Source organism: Rissa tridactyla, chromosome 4, assembly GCF_028500815.1.
Source record: "Rissa tridactyla isolate bRisTri1 chromosome 4, bRisTri1.patW.cur.20221130, whole genome shotgun sequence".
Taxonomy (NCBI): Eukaryota; Metazoa; Chordata; class Aves; order Charadriiformes; family Laridae; genus Rissa; species Rissa tridactyla.
Window position 1 is genome coordinate 32,799,306 of NC_071469.1, and position 22,990 is coordinate 32,822,295.

A 22,990-nucleotide genomic window follows, 5' to 3' on the forward strand; every position below is an offset into this window, starting at 1 on the left:
ACTTTCTATCAAAGAAAAGAGAGCTCACGACTAATCCACACTGATATTCCCAGTACGATCCTAAAGCCTGCAAAATGCAAATTTCAATCATTTTGACATTGTTGTTACTGTTGAATCCACTTTAAATGGAAGAACACTAGATACTGCTGCTCTCTTCAACATTTTAATATCAGCGGATCAAATCAAATCACTCTGGATAGGCTTGGATTTTGATCTATGCGCAAGATTAGTTAAGAGTCGCACAGATTTTCCCTCAAACCCCTTATTTTGTAAGAATTTTCAGTATGTCTGACAAGCTGGCCTTCCCTAACCATACCCCAATTATTTTTGTGAATATATATAAACTCATTCTCTGACACTATGAGTATTTGACCTCATTTACACTAGAACTGCCATTAGATTTTTTTTAGGTACTATTACAGATAAGAAATGAAAATATTCTAGGAGTTAATTTCAATTTCCAGGATAATTGTTATAATATTGACCTCTTTTTTTGTTTAATCTATTTAATTATTTACACCCTTTTAATCAGTTCAGATAAATTAACTGACTTAACTGCAGCAATCTATTTATTTCTGCGCAAGCAAGATGCTGCCCATCAACAGACATCCTGAAGTTATATGAGGTTTAATAAGGCAAAGTGCCGGGTCCTGCATTTCGGTCACAACAACCCCAAGCAATGCTACAGGCTTGGGGAAGAGTGGCTGGAAAGCTGCCCAGCAGAAAAGGACCTGGGGGTGCTGGTGGATGGCCAGCTTAACATGAGCCAGCAGTGTGCCCAGGTGGCCAAGAGGGCCAACAGCATTCTGGCTTGTATCAGGAATAGCGTGGCCAGCAGCAGTAGGGAAGTGATCGTGCCTCTGTACTCGGCACTGGTGAGGCCTCATCTCAAGTACTGTGTTCAGTTCTGGGCCCCTCTGTACAAGAGGGACATCGAAGTGCTGGAGCGTGTCCAGAGGAGAGCTACCAGGCTGGTGAGGGGTCTGGAGACCAGGTCATATGAAGAGAGGCTGAGGGAGCTGGGCACGTTTAGCTTGGAGAAGAGGAGGCTGAGAGGGGACCTCATTGCCCTCTACAACTACCTGAGAGGATGTTGTAGAGAGGTGGGTGTTGGCCTCTTCTCCCAGGCGAATAATGACAGGACCAGAGGAAATGGTCTGAAGTTGCGGCAGGGGAGGTTTAGATTAGATATTAGGAAGAATTACTTTACTGAAAGAGGGGTCAGGCACTGGAACAGCCTGCCCAGGGAGGTGGTTGAGTCACCATCCCTAGAGGTATTTAAGAAACATCTAGATGTGGCACTTCAGGGCATGCTCTAGTGGCAGAGATTGTAGGGGGGTTTTTTGTGTGTGTATGGTTGGACTCGATGATCTCAAAGGTCCTTTCCAACCATGAAGATTCTATGATTCTATGATTCTAAGTTTCTTCTTCTAGTCCTTAAATTTTCCACTGAAAGCTTTTAAAAGTTTTAGTATATTTCTGCTGCACAGCTAAGTTCTCAAAAACTATTTAAGTCTGATTTATATTAATTTACCTATATAAAACACATCTGACAGATTGTTTTACATTGTACAGTAGTAAATTCATCACTACATCAGCAAGGAACACCCTTCCAATACGAAAAATCAGTGTAAATACTGATAATTCCATTACAGCACATTCTGCCACGCACCTCTTCCCCACTCACGGTGGCACACCTTCTAAGAGAAGCTTTGTGCTTCCTGGGAAGGGAATTATTTGTGATGGACTTACTAGTACTTTTCTTTGCTGTTTTTAATAGCTGGATCTCTTACACAAGTACTGCCTTTATTTATATCTGTATCTTTAGTATGTATAACATATTTACATTTATCCATATCTTAACTTATTTAGTCTTACCCAGACAACTTGAATGCGTGAAAACATATATCTGAGTTGCAAGTTTTTTGAGAAATTAAAAACTTTGCACTAAACACAAAGCAATTGACAGGATTTGTTTACATATGTTATAGCCATATTTTCCTAAATGTAGAACTTCAGTCTGCTTCATAAATTTCAACACCTTTACTTCATAAAGAGGCAGCCAGTGAACCATCTTTTATAGATTCTCTTTGATCAAGAGTGATAATTTTATCTTTTTATCATTACTTTTCTAGCATGGTTCTACATAAGCGGTATTACTTTACCAAAAGTTAACTATGTTATTTCAGCACTACATTTTCTTGATTAATTGCTTTGCTATCCCTATGGACAAATAATGATCCATAGTTCAAGAAGAAATCAAATAAATAAAATCAATTAACTCCTCACATGTGCCAGAGAAGCAGCTGATGACACTATCTTAAAAAATCTGATGTGGTGAACTGTACAGTAACAATTACTTTTTTTACTGAATCACACCTTAAAGGTAAAAACTCAATTCTTAGCATTCAAATTTCTATGGTTTTAAAGCTGCTGGCCCTATGCAAAAATGAGATTTTCTCTTGATTAAATACTCAAATTTCATCTCTCAGAATCCATTACTTTATACTAACAAAGAGTTTGCTAGAAAAAAGTTTTTAAGAGCTCTCCAGGGGCAATAAATTTCAAGTTTGACATAATTTCAAACACTGTTAAAAACGTATCTGTCAATATTTGATCTTAAAACAATCTCATTAAGAGAGGTATATCTCAGATATTATTACAAGGCACACTTTTTAATATCTTATTAGCACTTTATTAAGTGGTTTGTGCAGTGCCATTTTAATGATGAATCTATTGTTACTTTCAGAAAGTTTCCAGCAGCTTGCTAGCTTCCACATATTTTAAATACTATTAAGCAGTTTCAGTGTTCTCTAAATCCGTACTAAGATTTTTTTAACACACCTATTCTTTTGTTAAAGAAGGCCTCAGTTTAACGAGCTCTGTGCCATTGCCTGCAGCCACCATCTCATAGTTTCCAACAGGAAGTGCAAAGATCAACAACTCCTAGTATGTCCAATGATGATGATGATGATGACTATTATCATTAAATTAAGCCTATTTCCTCTGTCCAATGTTTCCAAGTTTATCAGTGAAAGAACGATAAAATCTGATCCTATTGAGGTCAATGGGAATACTGCCATTGACTTCTCCATCACCAGTATTTGACTAAATAAATAAATTAAAAATACCTGTTCAGACGAGATATCTACACAGGTGAAACTATGTTATCGTTTTAGGTCACTCTGTTGAGAAATAATTTTATAAATGAAATAAAATTAGCACTATATTGCCTGCTGCCCTGCGCGATGCACTTCTGTTTACATACAGGGAGCTAGGCCTGTAATGTCCACCTGTAAGAGAGCTCAGGTTTCTCCCTCCCATTTAAAAGTTGTGAAAAGCATGAAATCATAAAAAGCATGAAAGTACACCAATTTTTCTTTTCTTTTTAAAGGTGCTTATTACAGCTTCTGATTATGGCGAATTTTACCTTCCAAAGTGAAAAGTATCATCTGTAAACCACCAACTGCTGGACACCAATGAGTGTTCAAGGCCTGGTCTCCTGTTTGCACTCTGTCCTGCTCCTGCTTCCCAGAGGGACTCCCGGTCTGCCACCCCCACCTCCTCCTGTCCAGCTGCTTTGATGGAGAAACAGGCAGTACTTTACAAATCCTAGTTTCCATTTTTTTACAAATGAATACTTTTGTGATAAAACACAGTAAGTCCGATCTGGCCTTCTGCCTTCACCTTCATTAATAAGAGAGCTTAGAGTAGCCAATATTTAGACAGCAATCAAGTTCACCAAATCATTCAACTGACCTACAGCCTTCTCCTTGTCCATGTGTGGGGGTCCTTAAGAGCAGGGAGCACTGTAAGTAGATCCCCACCCTGGTCACTTAATGTACCTCATCTTGTCAGATGAAGAGACAGGCCCGCAACCTCTAAGCTTTGACCTGAAGCTCATGCACACTCTCACTGCACGGCCAGACAGGCCTTTGTCATGACACATTGGATATACTTTGCTCATGGGACCAAGAGGAGAAGTAAGAAGTGCCTACACCATATACAGTCCTGAGTAATTCCACCCAGAGGCTAAAAAGCTTTCCAAATTGCTACCCCCACTGACTAACACTCCTTTCTTCCCTTCTGCAGATCAATAGACCTTCTCTTTCTACCCTCAACCCAGCCATCAGGTTACAGGAATAAAATTTCAGTACCTCTGGTCTGGGCCCTCTAGAAAAAGCTGCGCAGCTCTGGACAACTCTGTAATACTCCGTAATACTTTTACTTAGAAGAAGGTAACTCTTCAAGGATTCAATTTGGGAACCTCTGCTCCACAAATTAAGAAGTCCAGCCCCTTAGTAAACACTGTCTCTTCTTCATGAAGATATTTCCTTATTCACCAAGGTCAGCTTGCCCTGAGAATTTCTCTCCCTCTTTTCAGCCCTGTGCCCTCCCACACACAAGCACAGTGCTTCAACTGTAGGGACAGAAACAAGCACCAGACATGCAAGCAAGTTATAATATGTTTTATGCTGAAAAGCGAAATCATATGACTGCAGAGTAAAACACCGCCCAATTACATGAGTAGTGATCTTTCACGTTCTGCAGCCAGTATAATCCTTTATGATCCACTTCAAGAACAAAATGCTCCCCTTACAAATAACGTTGAGACTCTACGCTGCCCATTTAAGCAGTAAGCCTTTCTTCAGCACCTTGCTGCTCCCACAGAACAAGGATTTCTTTTCCTGTAATAATGCTGTTTCCAGGTCAATAATAGGCATCACCATGAGCTGCAACACTGGTTGAAAAATCAGGCTTTGAAGTGCTGGATGTTCACAGGAGCTCTTTTTTAACGTCCGGAAGGAGTTGTTAAAAATTATTCATCCACTCCACTTTATTTTGTGCATTTCTATACTGCCAACGTGATGTAAAACATTCCTGCACCATGAAGGGAAATTTTAATATTTAATCCTATTTTTTCCATTCTTGAAGCATCGCATATCTCTAAGAGACACATCAGACATAGCTCACCCAAATATCACTAGCTGCAACTTTCATGAGTTTTTAAAAGTTATTTGCAGTTTTCTCATGTACCCATTTCTTATGGAAGTGAAACTTTTCTTTGGACTGTTAATTGTCCATTTCCAGCATCTCCATTATCAAGATCCAGAGTCAGTGGACCTCTGAGAAATTCTCACTTATGTCAAATTACCTAATGCCTGCAGGATAGAACCATCTTCCTTGGTTTCTTCCAGAATACCTAGGGATATACATGTAGTAACTATAGAAAAAAATCAAGTAGCAGAAGACTTATTGATGCTCAAGGCACAGCTTATGAGCAATTAAAAAAAAAATATGCAGACACTTATTTCAGCCTGAACTACTGATCCTAATGAATTTCTGTAGCATGCTTCCATTTCTGATTAATCCTGTCCACAATGTTAAGAGGAACAAACAGAATTCCACAGTTCCCAGAATAGTTTTACATCATTTTGGATACAAAACAAGACTCCTGATTAGTAACTTCCTGGGATTTTTCTCTCTAGAAGAAAATTGATGCTCATTACCTATGGACTGTGCTACAGCCATAACCTTAGTATCTATTGTGACGCCAAACATTTTAAAAGAATCTGATTCAATCTTTCTGTCCTAGATGTTGACTACCACTGTTTCATTGCAGGTGAATTTCTATCCCTTCAACTCAATATACAATTCCTGAATCACAATATTCAGTATCACATATAACAAACTTGATCGCAGGTGAAGGTTGACCATTCTATGATCTGCTGTGGTGTATCCTTTAATCAGGGTTTGTTCAGACACCCAAAATCACTGCTGTTACTGACCCACCTTTAGCATTTTTGTTGCAAAGTTCACATTCAAATTGATGATATTCCACTAACATCCATAAAATTGGGGTTTCCTATTAGAAAGCTCTGTGATTTTAGAGTTGGTCTACTTGAAAAGAAACCTTTGATCTCAGGACTGTGGCAGACCTTATCAGATTGCAGCCTTGCAGCAAAGGTGGCCAACTGCGTACTGAGTTATATTAACTAGACTGTGGGCAGCAGGTGCCCCTCTCTTTCCAACACTTGTGAGATTGCATCAGGAGTACCCAGTCCAGTTTGGGGCTCTCCAGTATAAGAAATACAGGGATGTATTGGAGCAAGCCACTGCAGAAAGCCACCAAGATACATAGATGACTGCACTACATAATGCACCAGGACAGAACTGTGCTTGTTCAGCCATAAGAACAGCAGATGAAAGAGCGCTCTCATTTCTGTCTACAGCTATCCAGTGGAATGTTACAAAGAAGATGGAGCCATACCCTCTGCAGAGGTGTACAGTTGCAGGACAAGAGGCAAAGACACAAGCTGGAACACAGAAAACTCCAATGAAATATTAGCAAAACCTTTTTTGTCGTGAGGTAGTCAAACACTGCAAGCTGGTCAGGGATGTTGTGGAATCTTTGTCCATGGAGGTGTTCAAAACCTAACTGGACACAGTCCTGCACAACTTGCTCTAGCTGACCCTGCTTCAGCAGCGGGAGTTGGACTAGATGATCTACAGAGGTGCCTGCCAACCTCAGCTAGTCTGTGATCCAAAGCAAGTCATAGCCTAAGTCCCTCATGACACCATCTGGTAAACCGAGGCCTGTTCAAGACTGTGATACACATTCAAACCCGAAAATAAATCAGGCTGTGCCCTCCTTTTCCAAATATGCTGTGGAACAAATCAAGCTTCCTTTCACTCTCCTTCCAAAAAATTCCTTTAGGCTTCTGAGTTGTATTTAGCTCAATCAGAAGCCTACACAGAGATATTAGTACAATGTTTTTCTAGAACACCAGCACCATTTTCCCTGCCAAGGTTATAGGAAATCTTGCCATCCGAGTTTCAGTTTCCCATCCTGGAACTCTCCAAATTTCTCCTCCTGATTCAAGATCTGCTTGTCATATCTTTATTATACAGTCAGGTACGGATATCAACCTTCCAATGAATATAATTCCACAATCAATTTCTTTTTCCCCTCTCCTTCCTTAAAAAAGTCAACATAAGAGGAATTATTTCAAGCCAGAAAAACTTACAAAGTGCAAACTGTATACCTGCTGCTACCTCAATAATTATCTGAAGCCTTTCTAATAGCGCCAAGTCTACACTGATATAACAGCAAAATGTGGCTTCACTACAATTAATTTTTTGCCATTGGTGCTTCACCAAGCAAAATAATATCCAAGCATTTAATTTTACTAAATTCAGCCTGTTAAATATGCACTTTGCTTGATGTTAAAAAAAATCAAACTTCAAATATGAGTGTAAAATTAACTACTATGTTACAGAAAACCCTTTCCAATAAATGAAAAATAAATAACGATTAAAATTACAAATCTTCAAAGCAGGGACTCTTCTTTTTTTTTTTTTTCAAGGTATGATTTATTTTTTTTTCAAGGTCCCAATAAGGTCTTTCTCAGTCATACCAACATGAGACAAAAGTACATTATGACACAGTGTAATTAAGCTGCGACACATCTCGTATCCATTCATGAAATATGCTGAAAATAATACTAGCCAAAACTACTTAACTGAGGCCATTTTCTCCAACAGTTTTCTAGGAAAGAGAATCACCAAAGAGACTTGCTACAGCTTCCAGAAACATCCTACGCAGCAATGTAAGAACAGGCGTATTGGGCCAGACCAGTGTTTCCTGTATCCCGTCTCCGAGAATCCCCAAAAGCAGTTGGAAGGAACAACATAAAACAGCAACAGCATATATGATATGCACCCACTGTCTCCAGTCATTTTCAGTGCAGGCATTTTCTCAGACAGATATGTATTTTGTAACATTCAGTGGATTTCTCAGACACTAATTTGTCCCGTCTCCTCTGAAATTCACAAGAGCTTTTCACATCCCAACCCACTTAAAAGACATCACTTCCTTTTACAGGCACTCAGTATCCCAGATCAACCAAACATGCAGAAAAGTAAAGATTTGTAATACATGAAATATTATTTTATTGACAAAAAATATTCTGATTAGCAGCAGTACCTGTAGTACTAACACATCCACATCTAATCAAGTGACAAAGGACAAAAACCCTGTCACTACTCCCCAAAATCTTACAGTGCAAGTATCAGATAAGAGACAGGAAACTATTTAGAAGCAATCAGGCAACCACGGCTAGTATCAGAAGAAGTGGTATCTTGTTAGAAATAGCTTGATGGTGTCATGCTTTTGTAGGCATTTCAGGTAAGGAACGTCTTGGGAAGACAGATGAACTCAAAAAGGTGAGGTCATGAAGAAGCACTAGTGCAAGCATAAGGTATCAAACAAATGTGTGTTTGCAAATACAGTAAATGGGCAACAGGGCTGGTCTTATAACTTGAAGGAAAACTTTGACAAAGAGAAACGGTAAGACACAGATGGGTGAAGAAGGTTTTGGACTTAGGGCAAATTCCTAGTGTTTCATGCACCAGAGAAGGAAGGCCAGTTGGGATATAAAAAAGCATGGTCAGAGCGACAGTCTGTCACTCTGAAAATTATCTCTGTAAGAGGACTCTGAACAGATATAACTGGAGAAAAAGTCCTCCATGGTAGTGAGGATGAGCATTTAACTGAAGAGTGGGCAGGAAAACACGTACAGCAGGGATGGTAGGCAGAAAAAGCCTGCAAGACTTAGGCGTAGTCTGAATGCAAAGAACTTAAGAACAAAACAGAACAGTTATACTAGGTCAGTAAACTAAATATAGCACAGAAAGAGTGTTCCTTTCCATGAGATCCCATGTCACATCCAGCAGTCAGCTGTGTAAAAACTTCCTGAAGCTGAGTTGCATCATCACCACCACATTTAATAGCTCATCAGAGACATAATAGAGTAATGCCTGAACCATTTTCATATTTTGACCTCTAAAACACCCTTTGGCAAGGAATTCCACTATTCAATTGCATGTTATGTTGGGGGGGAGAGGGGGAGCCCAAAAAAAGCCCCCGAAACAACAGAACCAAAAAACCTCACCTTCTGTTAAGTGTTTTAAAACTGTTTCCTGAGAATTATGCAGGATGTTTCTTTGTTCTCATAATATTAGAGTTAATGAATAATTGTTCCCTCATTGCCTTCTTGAGGCCTTGCATGATGTTATGGCCGATTCCTCTGTCATCTCTTTCCCAAGATGAAATATTTTACTTTATCTAACTTTTCCTCTGACAAAACACCTTCCTTATATCTCATCAGCCTTTATGCCATTCTCTTAAACTATACCTTTTTGAAATTATGATAACAAAAGTACGGACAATACATAGACTGCACACACTGTGGATTTATGGATTGGCATTAACTATATCAATGTTCATGTTTTCTGTTTGTTTTTCTATTTCTTTCTTACTAATACCAAATACTCTACTTGCCTTTTTAATTGCTAAGCTATGAGGGAGAGAGGGGTCTATATCAGTGAGACTGCCAAATTACGGACCTGTCTTAATAGGCAATATGGCAGTGTTACCCCAAAAAGTAGACGGAGGGCTTGGAAAGGACTCTAGGAGATCTGTTTTGACTAAGGCAGTCTAAGTAAGGCAATAAAGGAGGAGATGACAGAGAAGCAAGACTACATTTTCATTGAGATAGAAATACCATGAGCCTATGAATCATCGGCAAAGAGATGATACTTGAATTGTGTTTCTACATGAGATTATGCAAAGATGAAGAGCAGAACGAGGGAAAAAAAAGGGGGCGGCTGAGAGACAACACGTTGCAGAACTCCCACACAAAGCTGGATAGTGAATGAGAAAGATCCTCCAAAGGATGCACTGAAGAAGTGATCAAAGTATCCAAGGACAGCAGAAAGAGGACATTTGCCAAGAAGTCACAGGGCAAACAGAACAGGGACATGGTCAACTGTTTTCACAGCTGACTGACAGGTTGAGAGGATTAAAACTTAAGATTTAAAGTGCAATTTGCATAATGATTTAGAAGTCCGTATCTTACGTGGAGAGACAGTCTCAAAAGCAACCCAGTGGGATCACCCCACTTAGTCGCATATGCCTCTGCTCTGCCTTTTATCATGCCCATCACTGCAATCCACTCTGCATTTGTGTTTGCTTCTTCTATCATAGCATAGGGCTATAGTATGATACTAAGAAGCTGTTTACTCATGTGATTGCAACACCCAGGGCTTTTTATATAGTAATAGAATTTGCCTTATACAGCCTTCTGAGCAGAAGTTAATACTGATTGAGGCAGTATGAATTCCAACTAGAACTGAGTATTAAACAACTTTATGAGAGACAGCTCCTGGCTCTGCCAGGAACTGGGCAACAAGTGGAAGGGTGGACCCACTGCTACAGATCTGCATTTCCTCTTCCTCACCCATTCCCAGATCAGTTAACCAAGTTAGCCGCCTTCTGCTAAGCTTTCTTTCACCATAGAAGGAAATTACTGAAAAATTTAATTAATACAGTTTCCAATCCTGAATTCTCTTCAAAGAATCTGTCCATAAAGTGGGACAGTCTAGATCAAAATTACTGTTTCAAAATTATTTTGAATCCTCCCATTTGTCTCTATTTTGCAGTCACATCTCCCATGAAAACTGTTGTGTAGGTGTGCTACAGATTGCACAACAGCCAAAATGAGTAAGAAACTCTATAAACGGATTTGTTTTTCAACAATTACACATGCACATACACACACTCACACACACTTCTATGTATCAATGACTTCTGAAAATACAAATGGAAATGACCTAGCAATCTTCCAAGCATTCTGCTTTCTTTTTCATTCCACACAGAAAAAAAAAGAAAGAAAGAAAAAAAAAACCATTCTTAAATAATATACTTTAGTTATTAAAATTTTCTGTCCCTTAGAAAATAGATAAATTAATTATAATTAACTCCCACTTGGATAATTTTGTGTATAGCATTTGTCTCAGTGATCTGTTTAAAAAAAAGGCAAAATCAACACATATATTTTCTTAAATAAAGGACTTGCATAAAACAAAGTCAGGCACTCAGTTCCTCTTTCATTCCATATGATACACAGCTGCGTCAATCCCATCAGGAAACAGGCAACAGGAAATTCTTAACATTCTGAAGAGAAATCTAAAGATGTGTCTCATCACCCTTCCTCCTAAAAGTGCTTTTTGATTGTCTAAAAGACTTTTACACCAGTTCTAAAATTATTAATTACTTTACTTAGCTTTTAAGCAGCTATAGGCCTCATTAAGTAACTAACAAAGAGTCAAAAATATATTTTTTTGTAAGTTGCCTTCACTTTTTCATTTCCTCTGTCCCAAAATATAAATTAATAAGGAAAGCTTGACACCTATGGACAAAATCAAAGCCAAGTACCTTAGCTATTGGAAAATGCTCTTTCATAATGTGCCGCTCCTATGTTATTTGTGTTTCTAACTATAGCTCTTGCATATATAATTCCATTATACTTTTATAAATCACTGTTTTGAAAAATGCTTTTGAACCATTAATATATTTTCCTGGTTAAAATTCTTTGAGATGTTCTTAACAAGAGTCTTAGATAATGAATTTGGGCAAACTCTGGAACAGTCTTTACAGTATTATCATTCTCATTAATTTTCAGAACTACCCACTGTGTTGAGATGATTGTCATGGGCCTAAGACTTCAATTTGGCTAAATATTTTTGCATATATTTCAACATATAAGTAACTAACAGATGTTTAAAATGTTAAGTTCACTTTCTAGAAATAGTTAAATGTTTACTGTAATATCATAATTTGTTTTTGCACTCATATTTATTTTGCTGCTTCTATCTTTAAACATTCCGTTAGAACCCGGGTTGGCTGTAGACAAAATACTTTAAAATGACTTCACAAGAAAACAAAACATACTCGATTTAGTAAATACAGCTGTGCTTTTAAAGAAAGGAAAAAAACCCCACACTTAACGGTACCACAAATAAAAAACAAAGAAAAGAAAACACTTAATGCTAGAAATGTTACCTTTAACTAAGGTCCAGACTTCATGTAAACTATTTTAAATTGTTTGCATAATAAAAGCTTTTAAATTCATATTTTACATTCACTTTAGAAATCTAATACATTCTGCTGTCTTACATCATTACTAGAAGGCTATATTAGATGGAAAAAAAATTACTTTTAAAATGTTAATACACCGCATATACAGTATCTTACTTTGGTCCAGATTATTCTTTTTTCTTTGCTTTTTTTTTGGTTATCTTTGAAGGCTGCTTCTGTTTCCATTGTTTCATCCTTAACCATTCACATATCAGAGCAATAAGTATTTCATTACTGGTTTATCTGTCCAGAGGCTTGAGAAGCAGTAACAATTAACCCTCCCTTCACAGTGATTGATACAGGCTTTGCTTTCAATTTGTTCCACTACACAGATCATGAAATTCTGAATGCGATCATCCTTATTGACCTACACTTTCAAACACACGGCTACAATGAGATGAAAGTAATTATTAAAAGGAACACAGGACTACTCAATGCTGAAACAAAGTCTTGAAAAATCTTTTAGATGACCTTCTCATAAAACTAGCACTATTTGATGTGAAATAAAACGATGGATTTGCTTCACAAACTGGAAATATTAAATTTAAATCTGATCAAGGTACAATATCATTATATCATATAAGCCCAGCTCTAACGTCATATCAGTTCATATCTGACCCAATAAACAGTGACTTCAACCAGAGTGATCATAGTAGCATCAGGCCCCATATATTTTAAAAGTTCCTCCGTCACCTTTATTTTATACCAGCTCTGTTTGAAATGTTGTGTTAAAAATGACAAGACTGCAATTACTATTCTACTATAGTCTGTTTCAAAAAGACACAGTGTTTCTTTTTAAGATCCTGGACTTCTTGAGGCACCTAATGTAAATAAGTATACAGGAAATTCAGACTGCTAAGGAAAAATGAGAAACTCAAGTCAGATTTCCATCATCAACTGAGATGAACCAAGACCTATATACACCACTGCTGGAGACTTACTGCAGTGAAAAAAAGTATTTTTTCATAAACCCTTGAAAAATAACCCCACCAAAATATTAATTTCTTGTAATTGATACGTTTTTGAAAAATGCAAAAGGATTGGTAGGTGAACAGTAATGACGGAACTATATAAAATATGGGTTGCAGTCAAAGAAAATCAGGATAGAAAGCTGTGCAGAAGGATGTTCTTACAGGCCTGAGGCTCTAATCACAAAACAGAGTGATGGAGATGAACCAATACTGCATGGATTAGCAATGAATTATTTTGAACTATAATCATGTGCCAGCACAAAGGGGAGGTAAAAACTAGCCATTACTCACAAGCTGATCTGCAGATAAGAAGAAAAAAAAGTAAATAGGGGAAAAAATTTATATGCTAAACCGAGTCGGGAGAATAATGAAAATCTAAAATGTTGTTACACTTCAAGTAACATTCTATTTAATGTCTTTCATGTACTGTATAATATCGAGTATTTACACAATACAATCTGTAAGATGATGGGGCTAAAGCAGGGTTAAATCAGACAACTCTTCTGTAAATTAGTACTGGATAATAATATGTGCTGAAAAATACCCTAATAGAAGAGTTAGCTTTAAAATAAGACATGTAGGCACTAATTTCTCTGCAAAATTCACTGCAAAACTGCATATATATATGGGAATACATATGTATATATAGATACACATACATGCATAGGTAGAGATAGGTAGAGATATATGCAAATGTGTATATGCACATGCACATTTATGTATACATATGCATAAATAATGAGGGATTTAATTTCCATTAGTCCATCTGAAAGCAAAGCACCACCATCTTAAGATTCAATGTTAGTTTTCCCACCCGGGGAAAAAAAAATAAAATGTTAGAACTAATTTTGTGAGAAAAGAAAAATCAAAACTGCTATCCACAAAGATTCCTGAGATTCTTATGAACAGACTGTTTAAATGAAGAGCACTTTAATCAGTAGAGGAATCCTCACGTTTCTAATGTCTTGCTGTGCATTCTGCAGGTTATAGTAGCAGCTGGTAGAGGTCATATATCTTTTGTGAGCATCCCAAAAAGGCTCACTGCCAGACTGTTAAATTATGAATAAGCAATGAACAAAAGAATGCAGATACGGTGGTGACAAGATAATCCAAGCAAATTTATCTATGACAAATTTCACAGGATTAACAAATTACATTTACACAGAACAATAAAAATGTGCAAAAAAAAAGGATGAGCCTACTTTTCCCTCACAGCATTAGAGGAAAAAAAATCGCCATTCCAATGCATGTATTTACATTTAACTTTATCTAAAGTAAGACATTTATAGCTTGCTGAAGACAATCAACTGGCATTATTTCCTTTCAAAAAAATACATATACTGTGTCTATCTAACATACAACATATGCCTGCACTTTGCAATATACAAGTCAGTGGAAGATCTTTTAAAGTTTTCCTCACAATTAGTAACAAGCAGAATAAATATAGAAGAATTCTAATTTTGTTCTTCAGGCAGAATATTCTGCCATTCTCTGTCAGTCAAAAGACACTTTTTCCCTTAATCATTCTGGGGTTTGCTCCTATTTGAAGTGAACAAACATTGCAATATATGATAATTGCCACAAGAAAAAAAATAAGTCATGAATAGGACTTGAATAGTTTTTTGCAATACTATCACAAAACCATTAAGAAACAATAATAAATTAAAAAAAAACATCTCTCCAAAAGGATTCCTAAATCCAGAACCTAAATACTGGATGTTGCTAAAGATGCACATTCAGTATGTCAAATAATTTTTTTTGGAAGAGGGGATTTGCAGTGCTTGCAACATCCTGCAGTCTTGAGAAGTGATATAAAAACAAAAGTTGAAATTTCCCTCAAAAGCACGGAATAACAGTTTCCAAATCACAACTATGTAGAGAAGCATTTTTCTTCCTGTTAACAAAGGAATGAAAGGAAAGACGGCACCTCTTAGTTTCGAAATTTGAGTCTAAGTAGAATGACTGATAAAAGGAACCACATATATGTTTGAAAGATCTGGAATCTGCTGTATCTTTTCTATCATGCGTCTCATCTGAAGTCTGTATTTTCTGTCACCTCCATTTATTTTGTTGTTTGTTAATCCAAAACAGTTGTTTAGTAAAAAATAGATCTTGAATAAAAACAGGCCTTCTGAAATCATATATATCATTTACGTATCAAATATATGTTCTTGTTACAGAGCATTGCCTACAAACAGGAAACCTCACTATTAAAGTGAACATCCAATTAATTAAGATACTTTAGTAAACTACTTGGATCCTTCAAACACTGCTACTTGAGTACCATTTATCTAGCTCATTCAGCCGTTGAAAAAAATTACTGTACTTTTGATTTTCCACAAGAAATGCAAGTTTTGTTGTAAAACTGAACAGCAACTCAGAAAGAATGAATAAATAATTTAGCCCAAAGCATTTGTTTCTCTTTTTATGTTCATCTCCTATTTGTTACTTACCAAGAGAAAACAGTTTTGTTTTTTCACAATGCAGGTTTTTTTTTGAGAACCTCCTGTCCATACTGTTAGTAATTTATGCAAAGGTGAAGCAAACATGCCAATCCTACATCTAACTATAGTCAGACAAATAAAATCAGCTACTTTTTTTTTTTGCAGCTGTGAAGGCTGAAGGATAAGTACCACCAGCAGCTATTCTCTTTTTTAAGACTTTTTTCCTTTTTTAATCCTGCTGCCAGCACTGTACAGATTCAGTCACTCAGTTCTTTCTATTGACCTCAACCTTGACCTGTGAAGACTGCCCACTTACATTTTTTTCCCACAAAGTAACAAATTCTGCCTCCCATCATCTCTAAAAAAAACCTGCTTTTCTTACAAGCATTCTTCTAAAATTTGGTATGTTATACTTTTGCTAAGTGAATTACAGCTTTGGCAGGACAATTCTGAGCCACCTAACTCAAATGAGCCTGAGCTGTGAGTAAACTGATCGTAAATGTGAATTTGCACATGACTTTAAAACATGACGCATAGGCAAGAGGGAAAAAAATCGCCCCCGTCATAATATAAATGTATCGGTTCTGTGCCTAAATTCGAGCAAAACTATAACCCTTTAGGATTTAATCCAAAATGACTGTTCAAAGACTATTCATTACTCAATAAAATTCAGTTTGAAACAATGTAATGTGTAATGAAGCCTGTTCTAAATTCCTGTTGGAGGCAAAATTCCCAGGCAAGTATTTTAAAAGGGGCTTATAGGATTTAGGTGCCCGTATTTCACTGAAATGCAGTATGTGTTGGATGCCTAAATCCAATAGGCTCTTCAGAAAATCCAAGCCCCAGGGACATTATTGTAGATTACATACATACGTATTATCCAGACTATATCCCGTAAGTTCACTATATACATATGTAAACCTAACATGCCTGCAGGTAATGGAACAGTACTTTTCCACTTAAATTATTTAACATAAGTGTTGAACTTCTATTATATATCAAGCTAACAGCTAATTTTAAATTGCAATCAAGCCATTCTCTGAAAGCACTTTATTTCAGTGGAGGTTTTGCCTGTAAAAGAAATGTAAATCCCTCTAACGAAGGCAGTGTAATCTTTGAATACACGGTCAAAATGGGGGCTGGAATTTTATTCCTAGTGCTAACATTGACATCTTCTGCCACTTCTGCTAGTTCTCAAAAAATGTTTTGTGCGTAACTATCTCATCAGCAAAACGTGTAGAACAGTGTTTACAGACCTTTCGAAGCACACTAAGCTATATAAAGAAACATATCTACAGAAATACTCAGTATTAATATTAAAGTCTTCTCCAGACACTGTACGGCATCAGTGAGAAGTTCCCTAGAACAGACAAATGGCAAGATACGACTGAAGAGTGAAAGTCCAAAATACAACGCATAAGAAAGACTGGGAAAACAGCCTGTAACAAATCTTCAAAACTCTGCTTTCGGTAATCCATTTCAAATTCTTGCTTACATATCACTTGTTCTTTAATGTGCCTGACTCTTGCCGGCATGCAGAGTGCCGGGTAAGGGCTGGCATAACTCTCAGTATCTAGCTGGAGCAGGCTGAGATCAGAATCTCTTTCAGGACTGCTCCATTTTCACTTGAGAATCTCAAGACTTTTGCAATTTTTAATAATACACAGATGCAAAGTTCACTCCTCCTCCCGCTAAGTATGTTAAAGTTTGTCATTGCGATCTCACTGAGAACAAATTCACATCTATTGAATTATATGGTAAAAATACTTTTATCCTTGCTTGTGATTCTGTGTAGTATACTTTAATTATATGCATAATTTCACTTGGGACTTTTTTAAAGATTAACATACAACGTGAACTCTATATTCCCCCACAGACAGGGTCCAGTTCTGCCAAGTTACAGACACAAATACTATCCTACCCTTAGCGTACCTCCTTTGTCCCATGTAATATACTATTATAGCATAAAAATTAACGAATATTTTTACTACTCAAAGTCCTGTTCAAACCAATGGCACAAGGGTCCTATTCATTTGACTAGGACTTTGTGTATTGCAAAACTACTGCTCGAGCTAGTCACAGAACAATGCTCTAGTCATATAAGACATGGCAGCAACCATTATATTCTTACTATGGCACATCTTCTTATGCAGCAAAATGCAATATTATTACAAATTATCCTTATTATGCAAAGTCCTATTAAACAAAAAGTCACGCACCTCATTCGCACTAATGGGACTTTTGTATGTTAAAGATAACATGCAGTAGCCTTATAAATATTACATAGAAAGAAATTGCCTCTTCTGAAAAATGCAATTATTATGAAATGAATTTTCAAAACATTTCCTCTCATGGCCATAAATCTTTGGCAGCTTCTTTTTAAAAAAAAAAAAAATATTAAAAAAAAATCCCCCAAACATGAAGCATAAACAAACAAACCAACCAAAGAATCAAATGACTGGGGTGAAAATGCAGAGTCTTGGCTATCTACGTTAAAAAAATCTTACTTTTAAAATATAAAACCAAATTTCCAGGCCAACATCCTGCAGAAGAAGTTCACTTGATTCATTTTGAAACAACGTGACTAGTGCTGAACTCTCATCTCACAGGATGTGCCTTTACACCTGCAAGAGCTACTAGTGACAATAATATAAAATGAATCCAATTGACTGAATGAATGGATGTAAGGTTTCAGGAGATTTCAGGAAACGGTCTCATAAGTTTAAATTCTAAAAAAACAATTACTTAATTGATATCAAATGAAATTCTCCCACGTTAGTAAAACGGCTTCATCTTACTGACCCCAATGGGAGCAGAATTAATCCCAAAACGTTAATAAAATGATAACAGTTAGTTTTCATGGCCAGTATCAGTTATTCAAAATTCTTATCTTACAATACATTTTCCAATAAAGAGGGTATTGTTATAAAGATCATTTTATGAAACAAACATTTATTTAAACATTGTACTTTTCAGGATGGATGCTGATGAAACTAATGCCTAGAATGTCAATTTTCAACAACTGTTTTATATCACTCTCACAGTAAAATTCCCATCTGGGCTGGCAACTTGTGTGCCAAGTTTCAAGCAAATGTGATTTGAAACTGCCAGTATATTAGACTCCGAAATTCAAGTGAGACACTAATAAAGGGAGACGGATGTTGACAATATATCCTGATATTCTCTTAAAAATACCTATGGTTTTAGGTGCTGTATTAATCTGTTTAAAAAACTCTCTAATTATTTACAACATTAATAATATAGCGTTAGAACATAAAGCTGTTAAATTGGTACAAAACAAGCAAACTGGATGTAACTTGTAAGAAAAACACAGTTGTGCTGTAAAGAATGTAGAAACAGTGCTGCAGACAAAACCTTGTTATTCAGAATTCCATTAGTTACTGAAAATATGTAATATAACTTTTGTTGATCAATACTCTCATGTAAGCCCTAAATAATGTATGATTCCAGTGGAGAAAAATGCAGCAAATCAAATATGGTGGGAGAATGTTTCAAATTATGAAGAGTGGTATGACTGCTAATCCATAAATCAGAAATCGGAAAGATTGTTGTAATGTGGGAGGGCTCTATTTAATAAAGGTCATTATAACTCCTGGCTCTAGAGCTATAAGATCTAATATCCTCTCTGGTAGCTCTATGATATGCCCATGCATTACTGTTCTTGTTGACAGTCTGTTGCCTTGGAAATATTTCATTATTTCAGTTTTTCCATTTGTAGACCCTTGGCCTTGTGATATGAAGGCCACCCTATTTCATATTTTCGATTATCATTTAAGCAATCTTCTGGAGCTATTTATATAAAAGCAAGTGTTAGACAATGCATATCATCATTTATCACTGCTATGTTTAAGCTCATGCTCTAGAAAGAAATGCCAAAATAAAGGGTTTTTTTCTCTTTCACTTTAAACCAATAGCGCTCTGATATTACGATATGCTTTACAAACCAATGCTGGCATATCATATGCATGACACTTCTGTCTATTTAATTTTCTTGGTTATATATCCACACAATTGAAAAACCCTAAACCGCTACTGTAACTGTAAAATTTGCTAACACTCGTAGTTTAAAAGAAAATCAAACAAATGTAAGTGTGTAACTTTTCAAACATTCTTTAAAAAACCTAAACAGGTGAAAAAAGTTTCAAAACAATTCAAGTGCTTGCTTGCATCAGAGGCTGCTACTTTTTACATCTGTTTTGTAACCACTACCCTCTTGCTTGGAAAAATCTAACACAATCTACCTAAATATTGTGGGCATGAAGACTAAACAAAGAGTGTACATGAAGTTCATTTCCAGGATTCCTAATCTTGAGTTTACCGAAGTAGTAGCTAAGCAGAGACTGCAAAACCCCTGAAGTGAGTGATATGTGCCTGTATTTCAAGGAGCTTGGCGCAGGCAGCTGAAAGGATGTGTACAAAGACAGCTTAAATAAGCAGTTACACGCAAGACTTCAGGAGCACATTACATAACTTTTAATAAAATGTACATGAGTGCCTGGTTATTGAAGCATCGATCGATCTTCTCCAAAACTTTTTTTTTTTTTAAAGGACAAACAGATTGCTGTTATTTCTCGTACAAAAAAAAAAAAGTCATCAACTTCTACATGTAATATTTATACCTAAACTGTTTGGAGCATTGTAAAGAGTGATAACAAAGTGAACCCTAAGGGCAAAAAACAACTGCTTGGACACTAGGCCAAGTTTGTGGCTATTAGTGTTCTAGGAATTTAGACTACTTTTTTCCCCTGAAATGATTACTCCTCCCACTCCCTACAGGGAAAAACTACTCCGATCCAACCTTTAAAATGACAGCATCAGAGCTGAACAAGAAGATGCTATTAAAGGGCATTAAATTAAATACAGTATATCCTCCTACAACTTCAATCAGAATTTCAGACCAAGTGTTATTTAGTTCAGCTCTCAAGTGGAGCAGAATAACAAATCGCGCACTTTGATTTACCTTCTCCGAATGCCAAATGGAGACAGGTGATAAAGAAAGCACTCATGCACAGGCTATGAAGTTTCCCCTAGAAATTAATTCTATCTTCAAGATTCCTATCTCAGAGAAATTCCCAAAATGGCACACAAATATGCTTCTGCTGGAGAGATTACTGAAGCTATTCTGGCAAATACACTTAGCACTAATACAGTACCATTCTCAGAAAGAAGACAGCAGAATTGTGTGTTGGGGGGGACAGGACTTATTGATACAAATTGTTTTTCCAACAAAGAACCCTGCAGGAGAAAAGCCTGCTGCTATAAGTGTTATTAACGCAGAAGAAACGCCTTTGCAGACACTGAAATGGAGATTTTTAAAAAAAATATTTATAGTTGAAGATGAAAATCTGTAAGTTAAGTCATTGACTTCTGAGAATGCACTGTTTTCCCATTACACGTATCTCCAAATTCTGCTACATATCAATATAGCCTTGTCAAAGCGCAACAGTTAATACTAATGCATCTAACACAGCTGCACTAACACTTCAGTGGCGAATACGAAATATATGGTTTTCTGATACTGGGCAGTCTGCTTCCTTAGGAAAAATAGCATAGCTATTTAGATAAAATCTGTGGGTTTTGGAAGTTGTACTAGAAATGCTGATCACACTAAAAAATACAAGTTTGAAATTAAGATCAAAATGAGCCTGACTCCCTCGACTTTATTTTTGTTTAAATATTTTTCAGACTTACTTGTGCTGCGAAATATAAAGCGAGTAACACACGATCCAGCTACTTTTAAAGGCTGTCTAAATGTTAATTTCCATTTTTACAACTAACCAGGAACCTTCCTCACCCCTTACCCTCAAGCTCACTTGTAACGCTGTAGGGAAGTGGGGGGGAGGGGGGGGAAGCCCACCCCAAACCCTCTGGCTGCTCTCTCCTTCTTGGGCATACATCTCAACGCAGTGTAGCAACGGAGCTCTGAATACTTTTTGTAAGAATCACAAAGTAACATCACATGAACTTGTACTCTTGTTTCCTACCAGTCACTTCTAGAAAGATTCACTTTACTAGAACAAATCCGCTACGGGCAATTCGTGTCACCGGCACAGCAGATTAATAGCAAGCACTCTCACCCCCCCAGCCAAAGTGTACGGGGCAGGCGGCGGGCCGGGAAGCAAACGGGGGGTAGCGCGACCCCCCACGCACCCCCCGGCCCCCGGCTCCCTCCCTCCGTCCCTCCCCGGGCCCCGCCGCACCGCCCGGCACCGGCTCCGCTCTGCCCACCCCGGGGGGCGCCGGCACCCTCGGCCCGCCCGGCGGGGCGGGGGGCCGGGCCGGGCCGGGTCGAGCAGCCCCGCGGGGGCAGCTGGCGGCGCGGCCCCCCCCCCGCTCCGGCCTAGCCGCACTTGAACCGCACCGGCGGGGCCGGCCCCTCCGCCCGGCAAACCGGGCCTGGCGCGGCGCCCCGCCGCCCCCGGGGCCGCCGAGCGGCGGGGGCCGCCCAGGGGGGTGCGGGGGTGGGGGGGGGCTCCCGGCTCCGCACACACACACAGACACACACACGCCCGCTCGCCAACGCGCCCCGCCAAGCACCGGCTCCGGCGAGCCGCGGCGGTGCGGCTGCCGGAGCGGGGCTGCTGCTGCGCGGTTCGCCCTGGTGTGTGTGCGTGTGGTGTGGTGTTGTGTGTGTGTGCGTGTGTGTGCGTGCGGCTGGCGGTACGCACTCGGAGGAACTCCCGGTGCCCGGCTGTGCGAGCAGCGGGTGCCGGCGGCAGGTCCCCCCACCCCGCCATGGCAGCCAGCCCCGGCCCCCGGCGGCGGCGGCCCGGCCCGGCCCGGCGCTGCTGCGGCTGCTGCTGCTGCAGGTTCAATAAAGAGAAAGTGTTACCGTTCTCGCCTGGAAGGATCCTGCTGAAAGCTTGGCTTGGTGGGCGCCATCTTCCTGGGATTTTTTTTTTTTTTTTTTTTTTTCCTCTCCTCTCTCCCTTACTTTTCCCCCTCCTGATGTTGGTGTGTGTTGTGTGTCTAGCAGCAGCAGCGGCGGCAGCAATGGCCCTGGTTAGCCAGGCAGGCTAAGGAAAAGTACTGAGGCCAAAGCATCGCGGGCTCTCACTCCTCCGCGCAGTCCTGGTGCAGGTTGCTTGCTGGCTGGCTGGCTTGCTAGCGCTGCTGCTGCCGCTGCCGCCGTCCATAAGCCGAGGAGCGGAGGGAGCCGGGGCCCCGCCGGCCCCAGAGACATGCCCAGCGCAGGCAGCGGCGGCGGCCGGCGGCGGCGGCGGCGGGGAGGGCGAGCCGCGGCGCAGCCCCGGCGGGCAGCCCGGCCGCTGGCATCGCCCGGCAGGTGCGGCACACACACGCACACACACACGCGCACACACACACACACACACACGCACACACACTCGCACACACTCGCACACACTCACACCCCCGCGCCCGCGGGCCGAGCTACGCGGGGTGCCAGGCCATGGGGCTAGCGGGGCGGGGGCGGGGGAGGGAAGGAGGGGAGTCAGGGATCTCCGGGCTTGACCGCTGTGAAAGTATTTCTGGGCATTTTCCAGCTGCTTCCCCAGCTCCGCTCTCACTCTGCGTGCAGGGGGACACAGCCTCCGCTGCCGGCGCAACAACGC

General features: G+C 39.1%; 1 protein-coding gene across 3 annotated transcripts in view; it reads right to left on the bottom strand.

The window, feature by feature from the left end:
• NPAS3 (neuronal PAS domain protein 3) overlaps positions 1-22,760 on the bottom strand; it is a 620,607-nt gene extending 597,847 nt beyond the window's left edge. For 2 of the 3 annotated variants that reach the window (XM_054200333.1, XM_054200331.1), the window contains exon 1: positions 22,249-22,760. In XM_054200333.1, the coding sequence (XP_054056308.1) occupies positions 22,249-22,298 (50 nt within the window). In that variant the 5' untranslated portion in view covers positions 22,299-22,760. The remainder of the gene's footprint in view (positions 1-22,248) is intronic. The other variant, XM_054200332.1, reaches the window with a different exon arrangement.
• Between the last annotated feature and the right edge of the window lie 230 nt (positions 22,761-22,990).